Consider the following 18,470-nt stretch of genomic DNA (forward strand, 5'->3'; position numbering starts at 1 on the left):
GATATTGTTCACTAATAATTGAGACTCTTTTTTGAAAGGCTGCTGCATAACCCACCCCCCAATCTATGACTGTGATTAGTCCTGCTCGAAGTGACGTCCTTCACTTGCCTTTACTGAGCTTTGACCTATTTTTTCAGACTATTTTTTCCAGGTTGTCAAGATTGATTTGAATTCAGCTGTCACCCTTCCTCTGTTCTTCCCAAACTTCTGCCCCTCCTTGCACCGTACCATCTAGGCACTTGATAAACCTAGTCTGTATTGCACTGTCCAAGTCACTAGTGAGAAGCTGAACAAAATCAGGTCTGGGACAGACTCCTGCAGAGCTACTCTCTGTGTGGCCTACAGAAAACTCTCTGGGCACTTTTATTAACCAGTTCTATATGAACCCCATCACAGCTTCATCCAGACCATATGTCAGCAGAAGGGATTAAAAGCATTTCTTGCCCTTATAAGCACCAATGAGCAGTTTATTGGAGTGTCCTGGTGTGGATTCAAGTCTCATGAGACAAAATTATAGTTTGGACCTGAGACCTCATGTTTTTAACGACCAAACGACTGAACAAGAGGGGAGACCTTGTCCTCTGTGAGCCTTTCTTGATCTTCAGCCTGTTTAATCTCCTTTGTTGGTCTTCCTGTGGCAAACCTTCATGGGTATCAACTTTGAGCTAGTTCGCATTAAATGACTATGTAGTAATGCAGCAAAGGATGATGGACAACAACGGACAACACCTCGTGCATGGTCCTAGGCATTGAAACTAGGAACGGGTGGCCAGAAACGAGGATCTACCCTTAGTTTTCTAAATTTCTGCTTACAAAACTACTGTGAACAGTACTGTGAACAGTAAGGACTTCAAGGTAGGGTTATATCAGCTGAAGCAATAAGAAGCCTTTGTCTCCTCATTGGGACTTACTATATAAGGCAGCTAAGAACACAGTTGTTTCCATTCGATTATTTTATGGCACTGAGCTAAATCCTGGAGCAAATGACTGTATACATTCATCATCTTACAGACAGGCAAAAGACAACAAAGAAAAAAAGTGCTGGAGTCCTTGCTGGGTGGAGAAGTAGGGGTGCTGCGATCGCTGCAGGACAGAGCCTGGCTCATGCTATGCATGAGCAAAGGTCCTTCGACAAAGTGAGTTTTCTCAGGGGTGAGAAGTGCTTGGGTAGAATTAGTTCCCTCCTTCAAGAACAAGGGGAGCAGGGAACATCTTGGTTGGGCTAGAAAGCAGGAAAACACACAGAAGAGAGCTATTTATAGCATTGCTCCAAAATGCTGTCCCTTCTGATCTCCTGAATATTCATGTGCCAGGTAACAGAGCACAGCTGTTTGCCAGCTACTCTTGAGGACCCCCTTGAGCAGCATCACAGCAGTCTCATAAAAGATGTGCGATCAATGAGAGCCCTACAGAAAGGCCATTGCCACCCATGAGGACAGGTCATTCCCCGTGTCTGAGGATCTCCTTCCTGTCAGCCCCAAGACAGACAGAAATAAAATGAAACCATTCACCACCTTACTGTAGTGCCTTAACGGTTACATTTGAACAAAGATATCCTGGCATATCCTAACCCCTGCTACAAGGTGTTTGGAGCAGGAGAGTGCTCAGATTCATCGAACACATTGGTCCTGTCATGATGTCTCTTGTACCTCTGTGGTCTGACCTGAAAGACACCCTGGGCCAGCTGGATGGGCTGATTTGTATCCATGCTGCTGAAGGCCAGCATATTGCCCACATCCACACTGCATGGCACTTTGACCAGGTCTCTTCGGGGTACCATAGGGTAGTCCTGAGGCATAAGTATTACTTTTTCAACACTTCCTGAAAAGATGTGTAGATGTGGCACTTAGGGACATGGTTTAGTGGTGGACTTGGTAGTGTTAGGTTAATGCTTGGACTCAACCATCTTAAAGGTCTTTTCCAACCTAAATGATTCTATGATGCTATAATTCTGAGAGGGCTCTGTTACAGCCAGCAGAATGATGTCTTTATGCATGACCCTAGGGTACTTTTTGTGTACCTGAGAGAGAGCAGGAGTAGTTTTAAAATTGCAATGTCCCCTGTGACGCAGAAACCAAACTTGGTGCAGCCTGCATCTGTGCTGTCTGCTTGGATCAGTCTCTGTGTTGACCTATCCTGTCAAATGTGCCCAGTTTCCCATAGAAAAGGATTAGTTGGTTCACTCTAAACAAGCCTGGGAGCAAGCGAGGCTGCCTACAATGTGAACAAAGAGCCAGACTTTCTGTGTGGGAAATATGAAGGCTAGTGATCAATAGCTACAATTTACTCGAGATTCCTACCAGAGTTACTGCAAGAAAACTGCTTTCAAGAACTGTAATACACCAGTAATTTCAGCTGCATTGCAACTGAGGCATCTACAATCAGATCCAATCACTGGACCTTTTTTTGAGTTTGATTATTTTTATCTCTTTTTTTGTAATGACTGTAGTGGAACTAGCTGAAGAAAAGGAGAAAAGTAATTGCAAATTGTCATCTGTAGAAGACAAAGTCTATCACAGTGGTAAATAAAAGGCAGACTGTTTCAGAAGCAATAGCAAAAGTAGTGAGATGATTTGTGCATACCTCTTGGGTTGCCAGTGTCCTATCAACAATACGTGCTTTGCTTGTAGATTTTCCTGCAGCACCAGCTCATAAAAACATGACACTGTGAATTAAGAGAAATGGCAAAGGGAGAAATGAATCAACGCAAATTGAACCGTATTATGCACAAACAAGGCACTTAGTAAAGTGTGTGCCTCAACTGACATTTTTGAGCACGACTGTTAATTGTATGTATTTTGTATTCCACTTTAATGTGATTATTTCTTTCAACTACTGACATCTACCGAAATTTCAGTAAATATGAGATGTAAATAGACAGATTGCTGTTTGGTTGAGCGTGGAAAACACCTCTGTAGTAAACAGTATCGCAACTCATTTGTATTGAAGGTAAAAGGACAGAATGAGATATGAAAGCACTTGCACTATTTCATAACCCTGCCATTTATCATTTGTCTGCTGGATACTAATTCCTGAGGCAGCTTATTGGGTCTGTAGACTGCAAATAGGAAACGATTATATTTTTATCCAAAGTTATTACAGAAAATAACCCAACAATAATCTTGCAGTCTAAAAATTTCTATTGAGGTGTCTATTCAGAACTGTCATGAATCTCACTGAGTAGTAGGAGCTTACTTAAGGCAGTCTGCATTTTATTAATATCATCCTTGCTAACTCTCATTAGTATAACTATTAATACAGTTTAATTCTCAGTCTCCCAAATCTAATATAGACAGGCTTGTCTGGAGTAGCAGCCCAAACTGTTGGTGCAAGAGACATAGCCACAGAATAAGGGATGGGGAAGGTATGCGGAAATAAGTCTCTTGCAGGATATTCATAACTCATCTAGATGTGTTCTGCTCCCAGGTGGGACCTCGGTGTCAGCTGCAGGAGAAAGGCGCACTTTTCCACCTCCCCCAGGAAGAACAGCTTTATTGGCCTGGTCTCTGGGAATCCACTTTGCAGGTACTGTGCAGAGGTGTTGTCCTGGTTTCTTTGAGCTTTCTGCAGCCAGGAGGATGTATCAAACATGCTGGTGGAAGTCATGTGCCTGGCAACTGGTGAAAGGAAATGGAGCAGCTCTGAATACCCTGTGTCCTAAAGTCAAGTTTGTTGAAAGGTGAATCCAAACAGAGAACTAACTGAAAGCTTCACATTTTATTTCCACAGTCTCTCCTGATCAGAAGGAAAGATTGGTGAAAGAGAAAAATCATCATGTAAGACAAAGTTCTGAGACAAGCTCTGTGCACCAAGTCTCTTCTGTGCTTTCAGATCTTGAGCTGACAGGGTTACAGTTTTTACTGCTACCAGGCTTGGGCTTCAGCTGGTTGCCAGTGCAATACAAACAGCAGTGGTTCATCTGAATGGGGAAATTAGCTGGATTAGCTTTAGCAGAGTAAGCTGTTTGGCAGGGACTGTTGTGGAGTTGCTTCCCATGGTGGGCATTGCCTCTCAGCACAGGAGCACCTGGGGAGCTCTGTCAGGCAGTCCCGGTGTGTGTGCAGTTCTCAACCACACTGCCTCATCACTCTTTATAGACTGTCTTAAAAAAGCTGCAGTCTGCCGCTAACTATTTTAACACAAGCCATTTCCTTTTAGTTTCTCAGAGCAGCAAAAGCATGTTTACATCTAGTCCCAAACATCTGTTCTTTCTTCCAGAACTGCTTTCATTACCAGGACAGAGGAGGATGAGTAGGAAAATAGAAGTCCATCACGCAGGCAGTGCAGAAGTGTGAGAAAATGGAAATTTACTGATACAGGATTATATAAAATAATAAAAGTTTCTAGGGTAATGGGGCAAATTATGTATACCTAGTCTTATAGTCCCTGTCCTGCACGTCAGTTTAAGGCTTGTGCAGAACGTATCTTTCGGCTGCTATATAATTAAAATCTTGTATGATTGTAGTGCCCAGTGCAGTTCAGATGCCAGTATGCTGGACCCTGTTACTTGTAATGGAAAATGAAGTGTTTTAGAAAGAAATGTTGCCTAGTTGTGTGGTTTTCAAGCTCTTTTGAGTTGTGAGCTTCTAAAATCTTTCTATGGAAGGTGAGGACTTCTTTAGAAATTTCATATACTGCAGAGCAGTACATGAACTTGTTCTTCCCAGTTATTGGTCACAGATCTCTGGGAAATTATCCATAGAGGTTTATGGGTCATAGGCTGAAAGTGAATAGTCTAGAGGACTGGGATTAAGCAATCTGGGTTCACGTCATGGAAGTTAGGTATCTGAATGCCTTTGGAAGACTTGATGCCAGGCATCAGCTGGAGTGAGAACATGCACTGGGGCAGCTGTTGCAGAGTAGTAGGAGAACTGGAGGTTTCCATCCTTGCTTGGCTTCTGACTTTTCTGTGTCCTGAGAAAGTAGCCTTTGCTCTGTTCATGCAATGTGAATTTATAGAACAGATTTCTTTCATCTGTCTTTTATAGTGCAAGAATTTCAGCAGTACGATAGATAGGCTTTTATTCTAATACAAAAAGAGGTATATATTCCTTTTCCTCTGACTCTAATCTCAGACCTATTTCTTGCTCCAATGTACACTGTAAAATCTATACACCTGCATCCTACAGTGCTGTAATGAACAGTGCCATGACCTGCAGCCGTTCTATCTTCTCAGTGAAGAGCAAAGTCAGGTCTTTAATTCTTCCAGCTGCAGCACTTGGCTTTCCCTTAATGGCTGAATTACTCGCTTTAGTTAGGCTGGTCAGTTAGAAAGTTGGTAATTCAGACATTATAAGTCTAAGACATTAGCACATTAAAGACAGTATCTTGCAGCTTTCTATAGGGCTCGCTTTCTACCTGGAATGATTTTCTACTTGGCAGTTAGCCTGACTAAGTCACATAGAAGATATACATTTCCTTGAGCTCTATCTTGCATTGTTCCTTCCTGAACCATCCTGGAGCATGAGTTTAATACAACTGATATTTAAACTTGCCTTCCTTGGAGCCATGGGCTGTAGGGCAGGTGAAGACTTCACCAAAATTGTTGAGATCCAACCACCTCATCAGCCATGTCTTTGGGTGGTGCATCTTGTGTTGTCAGGTCAGCTGGGCTGAGAACTTCTCCTGCCTCTCATCTGCCCCTCAGCTGCTCCTGTGCTCTGACCACCCCAGGGCCAAGGCTTTGGAAAAGCTGCAGGAGAGCCCATCTACACTGTTGTTTCTTCATTAACCCCCCCAGCAGCTACTGAATATTGAGGCAAATATTATGTTAAAAAATTGCTTTTACATATTGTCTTGTTGTTCTTTATAGCTATGGACCTCATGATTTCATGTGCCAGTGTTTGTGTCCTCCACCCTCCATAAATAATAACAAAAAACCCCAAACCCCACAGGGTTTATGTAATTGGAGATGCGGCTTGCTTTGGTGCAGACACAGTTCTCGGTCTGCAGTTCTGCTGGCACTGGATGGTGCCTATAATATCTGTTTCAATTGCTGAATTTGTTTCCTAGTTGCTCACAGCACATAGACATCATCAGTAAAATATTCTGCTGCATTTTACTGACATGATACAGTTTTGCGCTCTGTCCATTTCCCAGCACAGCATCCATTTAGGCAAGAATGGATATCTTCAGTAATGAGAAGAGTGTGTCTCTGGATGAAATTATGCACCACAGAGCAAAATCCTGGAGGATACCACGTACTAGTATGTCAAAGCTGCACGAGGCCATGTATAGGCACCATTAGGTTTGCTCAGTCAGCCAGTCTCTGCTTCACAGAACCTCATTTATCTAAGCTTTACTAAACCATATTTTATTAAACCCAGGTTTGAGAAGTGAACTACAAAACAATTTGTCAAAATCGCTAAACAGAGTCAGTGGACTGTGGTTATGTGTCAACTGAGATGGCTCCAGGCAGGTTTTGAGGCTTCCCTGTGGGGCTCTTCCTTGGCACTCTGCCTCCTTTTGCAGCAGGCCAGCTCCAGGATGGGATCATCCATTGACGTTGTGCTTTTCATGGGGTTAGCTTGGACCAGGACCAACCCATGACAAAGGAAAGAACAGCTACTTCTTGGATTGAGGACCCCAGTCTCATTGTGGTGGGGTTTTAATTGAATTTGTAGGCTGCATTTCGAAGGAATCTTAACCTCTTTAGGAAAAAAAAAAAGGTCCCATCAAGTTATGAAGATGGTCAAGATGCTCATATACACACATGTTGTGGGAAAGGTGCAAGAGGGAAAAGAGGCATGAAAAGGTGGAGCAGGGGACTGGTGTGGAGAGGCAGAAGCAGCGCAGTGGGGTGGTGGGGAGAGGTAGAGTGGGACCTTTATGGGACTCTACAGCAGCATGGGAACCTGCCAGCAGCAGAGGTAAGATTGCCAGGTCATCGTAAGGTCATCTCCTCTTCTAGATCCAGAATTCTCCCTGTGCAGGGTGCTCTTGGAGGCTTTGTGGTAAGGAGCAGAGAAATAGCAAACCCGAGCTTGTGTTCTCCTAGGAGAATGCTAAAGGAACCAGCCTTTGTAAAGAGCAGGCACTTAGGCTGCTGTGTGAGTTCCCTCTTGCTCAGCAATTTTGCCTTCCTTGAGCACAGCCAGGTCTCTGAGCTCAACTCCATTGGGCAAAGCCGTTCCTGCCCCCTTGTCTCTCAGAGAGGCTCCATGCAACTCTGGGTGCAACAGGTTTACAGCAAAGCCCAAGTTTCATGCACTCCTGTGGGGGAAGTACTCAAAAATACTAAACCAGTGCTCCCTTTCCCAGTGCCAAAGAGCGAGCTCCATGGAGGTAAGGATAATACCTTACCCCACATTTTCTCCCTCTGTATTTCTTTACAGAGCTCCTAGCTGGGGTCTCTGCAGTTACTTGGTGTAGGCATTGATCTCAAACTCTGCTGCAGACGTAAAAGAAATGATACAGAAAATCTTGTTTCAGGCATAAGCTTTCTGACTGCTGCTGCTTTGACAGCATCATTTTGTTTTCTTTCTCTGCTGCTGGCATCATGATGGGCAGTACTTCAGAGGGTGGAAGGAAAATAGAGCAGACAGGTGGTAGATTTTGGAAGAATGAGGCCCTGGGCCAGGGGAGACATGAGGATTTAAATCTCAATTTTTTGTATTGGTTGTTTTATCATTTCACGGCCCTTTTAAATTGTTGCCATCTTATAGTCTGTGTTGGCCTGGAAAGTGCCCTGACTGCTTTCACTGCTGTGCCGGAGGCTGATTAGAGTCTATGGTTAATTTAGGGATAAGTGCTTGTGGAATAAAAAGACAAAACAAAACATAAAAAATTGTTGAGCCTGTCTGAGGAGAATAAAACAACTAAATCCGTCTTGTAAAGATAAGGTAAAGGAATATCAGATGGCAGATTTACACTTGTATGCTGGTGCTGAGTATGGCCTCAAAAAGGGCCTGATGATGGAATTGTTTATGTCACAATAATTAACAGAATGCATCTTGTCATGAAAAAATCCAGCAGGAGACATAGAAAGTTACAATTAAACATTCTTTTTATTGGGGCCTTGCTCCAAAATGGCGTAAGTGATAAATGCTCAGAGCGCCCATCAGTGCTGCTAATGAAAAGACCCAGAGTCACATTTTACACTTTTATTTGGATTTAGATCAACATCACAGATAAGATACTTTGGTCAAACACAAGAACAGATTGCTATGCCGCTCCTTCCTGGCTGCAGTAAGTACAGTAACGTGGGAAAAAAAAAAGCTGGTTCTCCTGGAACACCGAATGTAAATCTTGGATTGGCACATACAGCTAATAAATATGTTGTTTGCACTTAGCACTTTAAAACAGAATTGCACATGCAAGATGTAACCAGGCTACTGATCACCTCCATCATTGTCCCTGTACTATTTTTACTTTTTAAGCTCTTTGCTTGCCTTTTTCCCAGCAAGAAAAAAAGAATATAATTTACTGCTCTACTCAGTATTTCAGTGATTAGTCTGCTGATTTTGACATGTTCAGCAAAGGTCATATTGAAGGCCTTCCTGATAGAATTGATATCTCCTCTACAGCTTGACTTGCAACACTATGCATTGCAGGTAGCAATGGAAGTCCACCGAAGTGAGGTGAGAGGTCTGCCCAAAAGCTGAGGAGGAGAGGTTAATACCAAGCAAAAATATAGTAGAGGGACCGGTGTGAATGCAGTTCTTACAATATCAAGAGTCAATACTACTACCACACAAATAATGACGTATCAATAATATATTGTACAAGCTTATACAGCAACACATGTTGATTTGCAACATTGTACAGTTTAAATCTAAAGTGCACAGCCTCAATCTGAGGTGACAAAACAGTACTATCAATATAATAAAGGCAACACAATTACAGACACAATTTATTTCCTCTTACTTCTTGTTCTCATGATATTACATTGAATCAATACTCCATTTATCTATATTAGATGAAATTAAAACCACATTGCACTTATTTTCTTTTTCCTCTTCAAGTATTTTAGACAGCAAAACAATATTGCTTTACAAACAAAAGTTGGCTGTTTAGGCAAAGTTAAAACCAAAACTTTAGTAGGGTTATAAGTAGACAGGCCTGAGCCACAGAACTCTTACCAACACTTCCAGATGTTGGGAGGAAAGAGGATAAATTTCAGTTTCCATGCCAGAGTCACCTCTAATGTTAAGGAATGATGCAGCACATGAATTCTGTAAGAGCTGTGCCCATGGTTTCTAAAAAAGCTGTGAGGCTCTGCCAGGGCTCTTTTAGGCAGATGTAACCTTATCTCGATTTCTTCTTCAATTTCAGAATCCATTGCAGACGAGGATGGAGTCCAGCACTGGGAGAAACCTTTGACAAAGCAAAGGGTTACTTAGACCCCATCCCTGTCACTGAGATTACAGTCACATTTAATTTAGGCCTCATCTTGCAGACCTGTACATCTGTACGAAGTCTTTACCCTCTTAATGCAGCTGTGAGGTTTCATGCTTTTTCTTTAGTAAGAATTTCAGTCAATTTTGATTTTCAATGTAGTTTTAAACTGCTCATAGCAGAAATGGTTATGAGATAAGCATTTATTCAGATATGTGACTTTTTTTTGGATAGGCTTTTTTACCACAGAACACAGAAACCATCCAAATACAACCTTATTTCAGTCTTGGTTAGCACTGTATATTGATTGTGCGTCTGCTTAGTTAGGCCAAGTGGGAAACATCATTAGGAATAATAGCATCCTATTGTTGTACTGTAATTGATCTTATTAAGTGGTTTTAAGAGCTGCAGTAGTATTGAGGTTTTTCGGTAATCAACCCTGGAGATGTAAAATCCATATGACATGGAGAAATGAGGTATTGGTACCTCTTAAGAATGTAGTATGTGGGCTTATATTTTAAAATAAGCAGTAATAAATATTTGAGGCACCTCCATCAAAAGAAAAAGAATCCCAGTTAATTTTCAGCTTCTGTCCTTGCAGTTTTATAACCCATATAAAATAAAAATATAGTTTACAAAATAGGATTTTTTTATATATATATATATTTCCTTTTGTAAAACTATACCTATTTAAATACATTTGAAATGTTGCTATAGGTAAATTAGAAATTCTGTTCTAATACTACGAAAAAGGCAAAATACTTTCACTTTTAAACATACAGCTTGTATACTCTGCTTCTCACCGCCCCCTCCCACTTCCCCCAATTTGATTCTGTCATCATTTTGGGCAAATTTGGCATCATTCAGTCTGACTGGTTTTAATTTAAAGTAGTTGCTGTGTTAAAATTGGGGATAAATTTTTAAGTATCTTCTGTTCTTCCTTATTTGCTTCAATGCAGCTTTTTGTGCAGCTAATTATTAAGGAGGTATTCTAAAACTGAGGAAAGGACTTTAAAGGAGCCATGTTTCTTGATTTTAAACTGTACTCTACTCCAACACCACAATATAGAAATAGATGTACTTTGGAACAAACTACAAATACATTCGGACAGTTTGTGACAACTTAATTGTCTACTTAGAGGTCCAGGAACAGATTTTCACACCCAATTATTATAAATCTTGTCCTAGGCGTTCTATTTCATCAATCAGGAAATCAATGTCTTGGTGAGTTGCTGCGGGGTTTGAGATGACCATCCGGAAGAAGTTCACTTTGTCTCCCAGGGGCTGATAGCTCACCATGGTTGTGCCATACTCCATCATCCTGGCTTTTATCACTGGTGCCACCTGCAGCGTAACAAAAAGCAGGGGATGACAATGATGATGATGACTATAATTATTATCATTATTTTCATTATTACCATCATCATTATTATAACAAAACACAGATTATGTTTTCTTTTTTTTTGAAAAAGATGAAGAGCTACAAGAAGCAGTTAAAATGAAATTACGTCCAGTATCGATAAAAACGTTAACCTCCATCAAGGAACAAATGTCTCATTGAAAAGACATTGGGTTTATCCTGTTTCTTTGTCCTGCTCTTAAAATCACTGGGGAATTTTCCCCCCGACTTTCTCAATATTGCTGACAGGGACATGGCAGCTGTTTTTTGTAGTGCTCAAAACATATTGTTACAGTCGTTTTCCATCTTCTTTTCACATGCCAGAGTGCCACGGTGTTACTGAGCTTTTGTTGCGCTTGCTGGGTTTAGCAATTGCAGTTCACAGTAACTTCAGTAAATACACACAGAGCAAATAAGTGCTCCAGAGATGAGGCAAACCCCGGGAATACCAAACTTGGAGACCAGAGTAAGGTGGTGCCAGACCAACCTTCAGTAAAATGACCACGGAGCTGTCATTTGCCAGAATATCATGAGGTGACCTTGCCCTGTGCCCTGGGAGATCGTTTTGGGGATTGGCTGCCTGCAAGGGTTTCAGTGTTCACTGCATGATGTCCAGGAGGACGCTGCTTACCTTCATAAGGCGGCCCATTCTTTCTTCGTTGTTTTCCATGCTGCGCAAGCTGGGAGGTATATACCAGAAGCAGACGTTTGTGTGCTGAGGCTAAACACAGAGTAATAATGGTTTACACTGTAAGAACTGTTCATAGTATCTCAACTGCAATTAAGTTCATGCCTTCCCTCCCTCTCATACATCACATTGTGACAGCAGTCAACTGTTTTCATTACTGTGGTCCACTGAGAGTCATCATCATCATTAATGCAGAAAAGATAATTTTAGGCAATTTATTCCCAGGGTGTCGGATGCGGAAACATATCATCCAGCTGTGCAAATATATTTATGCCCTACTGAGAGGCATCTAGATTTTGTAGGTGCTGTCCCCTCCAGAGTCTGAAGGGATTGTGTGGCTAAGGCAAGAGTTTATTACAGATAATTTAGAGCTGAGGACCCTGTCATTTACTTTTATTACATGACAGAATAATATAGAATCTGGTTTCTGTAAACAGGAGTCACAGGTGGTGCATGAGACAGTCTAAGATTTTCTTACATTTAATGAAATTTATTACTTTTCAGTTTGATTCAGCTAGCTGCTGTATTAATATGCACGCACCACAGCGTCTTAGCTAGTTTAACTTATATGGGAGTACCAAGTAGAAAGGCATAAAGAAAGAACTAGTTGACATTTTTTGTATTTTTGCAATCTCCCAACAGTTACCTGCCTTGCTATGTTCCTCTTTGTTGGACACTAAACGTGTGAGTGACAGCAACTCCTACTGCTGTCAGTTCCTTTACTCATCATCAGATCCAGTGGACCAAATTCAGTGAAGATGTGTGAGGTGGGGGAAATAAACCACATAGTGGCATGGGGGTACGAGCCTGTGATCTCTGTTTGAAGAAACACAGTGATGTTTATCCTTGTGCTGCAGAGCACTTAGGCACACAGTAAGTAATTGCTACCAGTGAGCAATGTTCTGAGAGACAAAACCTTCCAGGGCAAGTACAGAGCTCAAAAGCCATCACAAGTAGGAGGAAAAAAGCTAAAATGATATATTTTTTTTCCTTTTACAGGCAAAACACCAGTTAACTTTGTAACAGAGGTCTCTATCAGGCCTGCCCCCAACCTTCGCAGCTGGAGAGGGTTGCCCACAAAGAGATGGCCAAACACGGGACAGTCCGGTGCAGTTCAGAGGTACAGCCACACAACCTTGCCCTGGGCAGTGTGCTCCAGGTGAGCACCTGGAACCCAGGGGTCTCATCTCAGCTGGACTCCCTCCACAGAAACAACATGCCTACAGATATTTGCACCCCATGTGGTGGTGCCACGTCTGCCACACGAGCCATCTGGGCTCCCAAGCAACACTAGCCCCTGCCCTGCTGTGCTGAACCCCATTGCAGCATGAATTGCAGTGCAGATGGTCCCTCCAGGTCACCCCAGGTCCCTGCAGGTCCCCTTTGACTGCCCACCTGAGAATGCTGATGAAAGCGCTTTGTACAACTGTCCTTTCAGAATTGTGTGGGGCACTGTAATGCCCACTTGTAACAGACTCTGCTATTAGGAAACTGCAACTTGTTTTCATTACTTAAGAGCTGGTTCTAATTGTGTGTGCTGTGTTAGCCTGAGATGCCAGTGTTTAGTTTCAGCGGGGTGAAACTGAGCAAGCTGAAAACTTATGCACAGCTGCCTCATCTCTCTGGTCCCTGGATCCCTTGAGGAAGAAAGATATCAGCACAACAACAGGTTTTGTTACAAGGGAAACTGCTTTCTGTTATGTGCTGTTTGGTTTGACCTGTTGGTAGCATCCCAACAGATGACTAAGGCAAGTGCTGTTGACCAACTGGGAAAAAGAAGCTGCAGTACATACCTTTCCATCAAACACCATTTCATATCCTTCTCTGTTCTTTATTTTATTGTACAGGTATTCTGCAAGTTCCAAGCACTTATCAATTTGTGCTTCAAATCCTGTGGTTCCCTTCAGAGAGAGAGAGGGAGAAAAAAGTTACATGACTATCTGTTCTGTGAACCAAAAAAGTGAAAGGACCATGCAGCACTTGCCAAAGCATCAGCACAAGTCACCTCTCAGAAGTCTCTGTAAGGCAGGATTAAGGATCTGATTCTACGAGATGAAGGACACTCTGCTAAGCAGAGCTCACTTGTCTCTAGCTCTTGCCACTGACTCCCTTATAGTCACCTCTGCAAAATAAGCACAGGGTACTAGCTTGGTTCTCAGCAAAACATTGCTAACACCTCCGATGAAGGGTGCCCTCAGTAGATTTTGCAGAGAGGCTGAGCACGGTTTTGGACAGCCTGGACTGGCACAGAGGAGGGTCTCTAGAAAGTGTTGAGTTCCAGACATGGGGAGTCTCCTGCTATTTTCAGAACAGGGGATTTTAATCTTCCAGGCGTGACGTGCTGAGGCCTTTTCCAAGAATAATTTTTCCTTTTTAGTTAAACACAGAATGGGCAGATACGCTTCTAGAGCCTGGCCTGATGCCTCTGAAAACGCACATTTTGTTTAGATACTGCCCTGCCTCTGTAGTGTTTTCCTCTCTTCTTTTCTAATAGACACCATATAAACTCAGAAGCTGTGTTTTTAAGAGCTGCAGCAAATCCTGCTTTTTCTTCTCTGGCAGAAGTCATAATACTCTCTCTGTGACATCATAGTTGTTCCTGCAATCACCAGCTGTGGTGGCACAAAGGATCCAGCTTCATGAGGGAGGAAGGGGAATAAACAGCTGGAATAGATAAACTGTTTAAGAAACACACATCCTATTCTGTAACATTAATATTACAAGCAGGGTGCGAGAAGAGAAAAAGCAGTACAAGGTATATGGAAAAAACAGGGTTTAGAAGAAGAAATGTCTTTGAGTAATGAATGCATGTCCCTGCTAAATCTGTTCTGGCAGTGCAGAACTGACTTAAAAGCCCATGTCATTATCCCTCTGTGAATAGAGATCTTAAAACAGGGTAGAGCGAGCAGACCCCCAGGAGAAAGGCTTGGAGTAAAAAAGAGACATGTGGCTAAAATTGCCTGCCCCTCTGGAGACCCCAGTTAGCACAACAGCTATTGCGACCACAGAAACTTGCATCCTCCTTTACAGACTCCCACACCTCCAGCTACATTTGATGTCTGTCTCAGAATTGTTTTCAGAGTTTTAATGAAGCACATGAGGATCTTTAAGGCCTTCTGGAAATGAAAACAGTGATGTCAACTCCTCTGAAAAAACCTCAGGCAACTTGACATAATAGATTGGATAAATATATGGAAGAACTTCTTTAGCAACATTCTACAAATACAGATGTATTAATCATTAGAGCTGGTGTTTTCAAACTTCCCAGAGAACAGATTTTGACAAGTTTTCCTCTACTCCTTCAAAAGATGACTTCATATCTACTGCATGCAATGAAACTAGGTATTCTAGTCTTGATTTGCCATGTTTAATTTCTGAATGTCATTAAAACATCTTTTTATTTCCAGAAATCTTCGTAACAACATTCCTAGGTATATGATTTATGCTGTTAGACTCCTACTTACACAAAGCAAATGCTATGCAAAACCATGGAGTTCAAGTTTCAAAATCATGTGTGCTGCTTTGAAGCTAAATTGTTAAAAGTATAAAAACCCAGAAAATAATAATGTTCTTTCTTTAATGTTATATATGGGAAATTCAGGTCAGGTATTTTCTAAAGTGATGATTACAGAAAAAAACCACCTGTATCTGGTGTGCATTATTTTAATGTAAACAAATATATTGCAGGCAGTCCTACCTTTGCCCTCCACATCAGCCATAGCTTGAAGACATCAACATGCCGTCCACATTGCAAAGCCTTGTCTCCTGTGTCGTAAGACAGGTCATAGTGCTTGTCTTGTTGAAAGAGGTAGGAAGCATGCATCTGATTGCAACTCTGCATCAATCCCTTATAGAAACAAAGACACAAAAAAGTGATGTTGGCACAGATGTGACTACTGTTTTGAGGGCTGCTTTGGGCGAGAAGTCACAAACACCCAAATTCAGTGGAATATGTGTTCAAGTGCAAAAGGAAGATCAAAAAAAGGACAAAACTAGACTTAGTTGCTCAGTGGACTAAGTTTTTCACATCCTATTCAGTGCCCAGGACACCTTGGTACCTGATCCAGCAATGTGTAATCCACTCCCAGAGCCAATGCATTTAAAAAAAAAAAAGCTGGACATTGTGCTTCCTAGCATCATTATGTGTAAGTTCGTTTTTGGATCTTGCTTTATATTCTTTGTTCTGGTTCCTCTTCCACCTTTCCTTGGAAGTCATCTTTTCTGGTTGAGTCAAACCAAGCCAATTTGGTGACTAATCTAAATAATATCACACCACTTTTCTCATTGCTTTGGTCTCTAAAATTCTGATTTTCATTGTTTTCTTTCTGTGTAGGCACAATTCTTTTCTGCAAAGCCCTCAGCTGCATATTGGATGCTTAAGTGGTATAGAAAGCTTTGAACAGACAGAAGAGCATATGGCATTTAAACAGCCAGCTAGAGCTATTTCTGGGTTGCAAGATACCATTCTGAGAGGCAGCTTTGTGGGAGGGCCAGAAGCCAACAAGGTGAAGAAACCTGGCTTATGAAAGTATGAGGTTTCCTTTTTAGTTTTTTAACTGAAATGCAGAGAGTCATGCTCTGGCTCTAGTTAAGTCCTCAACCAAGGGCTGCCACTAAAACTGCAATTTCCAGTCCAAGAAGAATCAAATATGGCTGTTTATCATCAGGCCTAATCTTTATGTGTAACTCAAAACTGAGATAGTAAAATGAGAGGGGGAAAAAAAATTACTTTCTCTTAATCTGAGCCATCTGTTCTCACTAGAGGTCAAAGATGGTACTGACTTCAGCTAGGCAGGATTTGTCTCAGGGAACTGACCCAGAGGGCAAATAAAAGTCAGCTTCTCTCTTCCTAAGTGCAATCACTTTGTATACAATCTGTTGTACAGCTGTTAGCAAAACAGCAACCAGCTTTTTGATAGCTGGTCTAGTAAGTGGTGGTTGTAAAGCAGCTGTCCCAGTAACTGATGGTTATGTGAAAATTACAGGCTTGAAGGGTAATTCAAATTCTAGTACTAACTGAAATGTCTACTTTGTATTCCAAGTGAACTTAGTATTTCTTTTTTACTTCCATAGTGGATCCTATCCCTAAGTGGATATATGCATCAGAGCTGGGTGGAAATATCTACCATGTAAGTCTAGAAAGTGTGATGACGCCCAGATTCAGGACCAAATGTTGGACTGCATGTATACCATATCATTCATCCCAAGAGGACTAGAGTTTGCCCACAGTTACATTTTATGCTACACAGCAACTAGTGGGGTTATACAGCTACACACCCACACCTTAACTATGGACATTTTGAATGGAAAGCCACAAAACTCTTGTAAAGATATTGCCATTGATTGGATCTATCATTTCTGCTAGACAGCTGCTTTAATTCCTTTTGCAGTCACAGCCTGGGCACGTAACTAGCAGTCTATTTCTCAGTTTCTTTTATAATCCTCATCACATTAACAAATATTAGCTATGACACAGTTATGAAGAAAACATCCAGGATTTTCAGAAGCAAAATGTCAGAAAGGATCAGAGATGCAAATATATTCAGACATACCTCTTCTCTTACTAGCAGGGCTGAACACTGCAGCGGGACGCCCATCATCTTGTGAGGGTTCCAGGTCACTGAATTGGCCCTGGGACAGCAAACCACATGAAACTCAGACATTGTACTATAGTGGTCAAAGCATAGAGATATTTAGAAATAATTAGAATAATAATGAACATGTAGCAATGTGCACCTTTTTCTGAGCATGCAAAGCTGAAAATAATCATGGCTGATATTAGAAAAGCAATGCCTTCATAAGGGACCTAATCCACTCTAGTTGGTTTTTGGATGACAATCCTGGCAACTTACCACAGGATAATTGCTCTATCCACTAAAATTAATCAGTATGAAACTTTCTGGGGAGTCATCTATACTTTATAAACATAGGGCAAACTTCCTAAAAACACCCACTTGACTGAGGAACTTTGTAAAGTTGCACAGCTGAATAAAGATGCAGATAGGAAGCTGGCAAACTAGCAGATTCCTTCCCATTGATTGCAGTTTCAGGAAGATTTTAGTAACTAGCTCACATAAGCATTTTAAAAAATTCCTCTAAATACTTCTGAGTACCTCTAAGTCTCTGAGTAACTTGGAAAACCTAGCCCAAAGTAATTTTTCTCATTGCTCTGCTGATGGTGAATTTTCATAGCTCCTTAATTTTAGCTTGGTTATGGTAATTCACACAACTGGAGGACTGTGTCCAAAATTACCACAGTAATAAACATAGAACTGATCCACCCTTCCACAAAAGAGTCTGATCCTGCCTCTCTTCAGGACACATTCATTGCAAAAATAGCTGTCAGCCTAGATCTTGTGAACAAGCAGGGTGCTGTTGCAATACAGCCTAGAGAAGAAGCATTTGGGACTGTGGCAAGGGCTGAATGGAAGATTGTCCAGTTGTTTTATTATTTTAATTTTTTGTTATGCTTGTCTAGCTATTTTTTAATTACTATTATTACATATGACAATTAGCTGACAGATGTATACATGTGCATCCCATTTGGCAGGCTGTCAAGGATGCATAGTGCACAGGATTTCATGCAGTGCAGTGATTTGAGTTTTGATGGTATGAATTGGTATAAATCAGTCAAATAGGGCATGTAAAAACTTAAAGGACCCAGGATACACTTGCAGGTAACATTTATGTGAACAGAGGTGAGCATGTTAGAATCCAGCACTATTTTCCTTTGGAGGACTTGGAGACAGCGCTATAGGTTTATGCATATCCTTATGGTTTCCTGCCGTATTGCTCTGCTCCTTCAAAGCAAGCAACTCCAAAATTCACATGGACATCAGGCATCATTTCTGTGCTTTCTTCTTCACAATTTAAATGGGACTACACAAGTGCCTGATGCAAAATCTGTAGGGAACAGTCTTCCACAGCCAACATCTGGCCACTTGGCTTGGCTTTTCGAGTATTTGGCAGCTTTTAATCAGCTCAGAGTCAGTCATCTGATTACAACACCAAAGCTAATGATTCTGAACATGCATTCAGGTCTATGAA

General features: G+C 41.5%; 1 protein-coding gene across 1 annotated transcript in view; it reads right to left on the bottom strand.

Moving 5' to 3' along the window:
* Positions 1–9,632: 9,632 nt before the first annotated feature.
* Positions 9,633–18,470, bottom strand: part of GAD2 (glutamate decarboxylase 2 (pancreatic islets and brain, 65kDa)) — a gene marked incomplete at its 5' end in the record, with an annotated part of 33,221 nt that continues 24,383 nt past the window's right edge. The window contains 5 exons of the mRNA XM_009702713.1: positions 9,633–10,680; positions 11,367–11,456; positions 13,217–13,324; positions 15,121–15,270; positions 16,976–17,054. Of these exons, the coding sequence (XP_009701015.1) occupies positions 10,507–10,680; positions 11,367–11,456; positions 13,217–13,324; positions 15,121–15,270; positions 16,976–17,054 (601 nt within the window). The remainder of the gene's footprint in view (positions 10,681–11,366; positions 11,457–13,216; positions 13,325–15,120; positions 15,271–16,975; positions 17,055–18,470) is intronic.

This window comes from Cariama cristata, unplaced genomic scaffold (assembly GCF_000690535.1).
Source record: "Cariama cristata isolate BGI_N322 unplaced genomic scaffold, ASM69053v1 scaffold36206, whole genome shotgun sequence".
NCBI classification, from domain to species: Eukaryota; Metazoa; Chordata; class Aves; order Cariamiformes; family Cariamidae; genus Cariama; species Cariama cristata.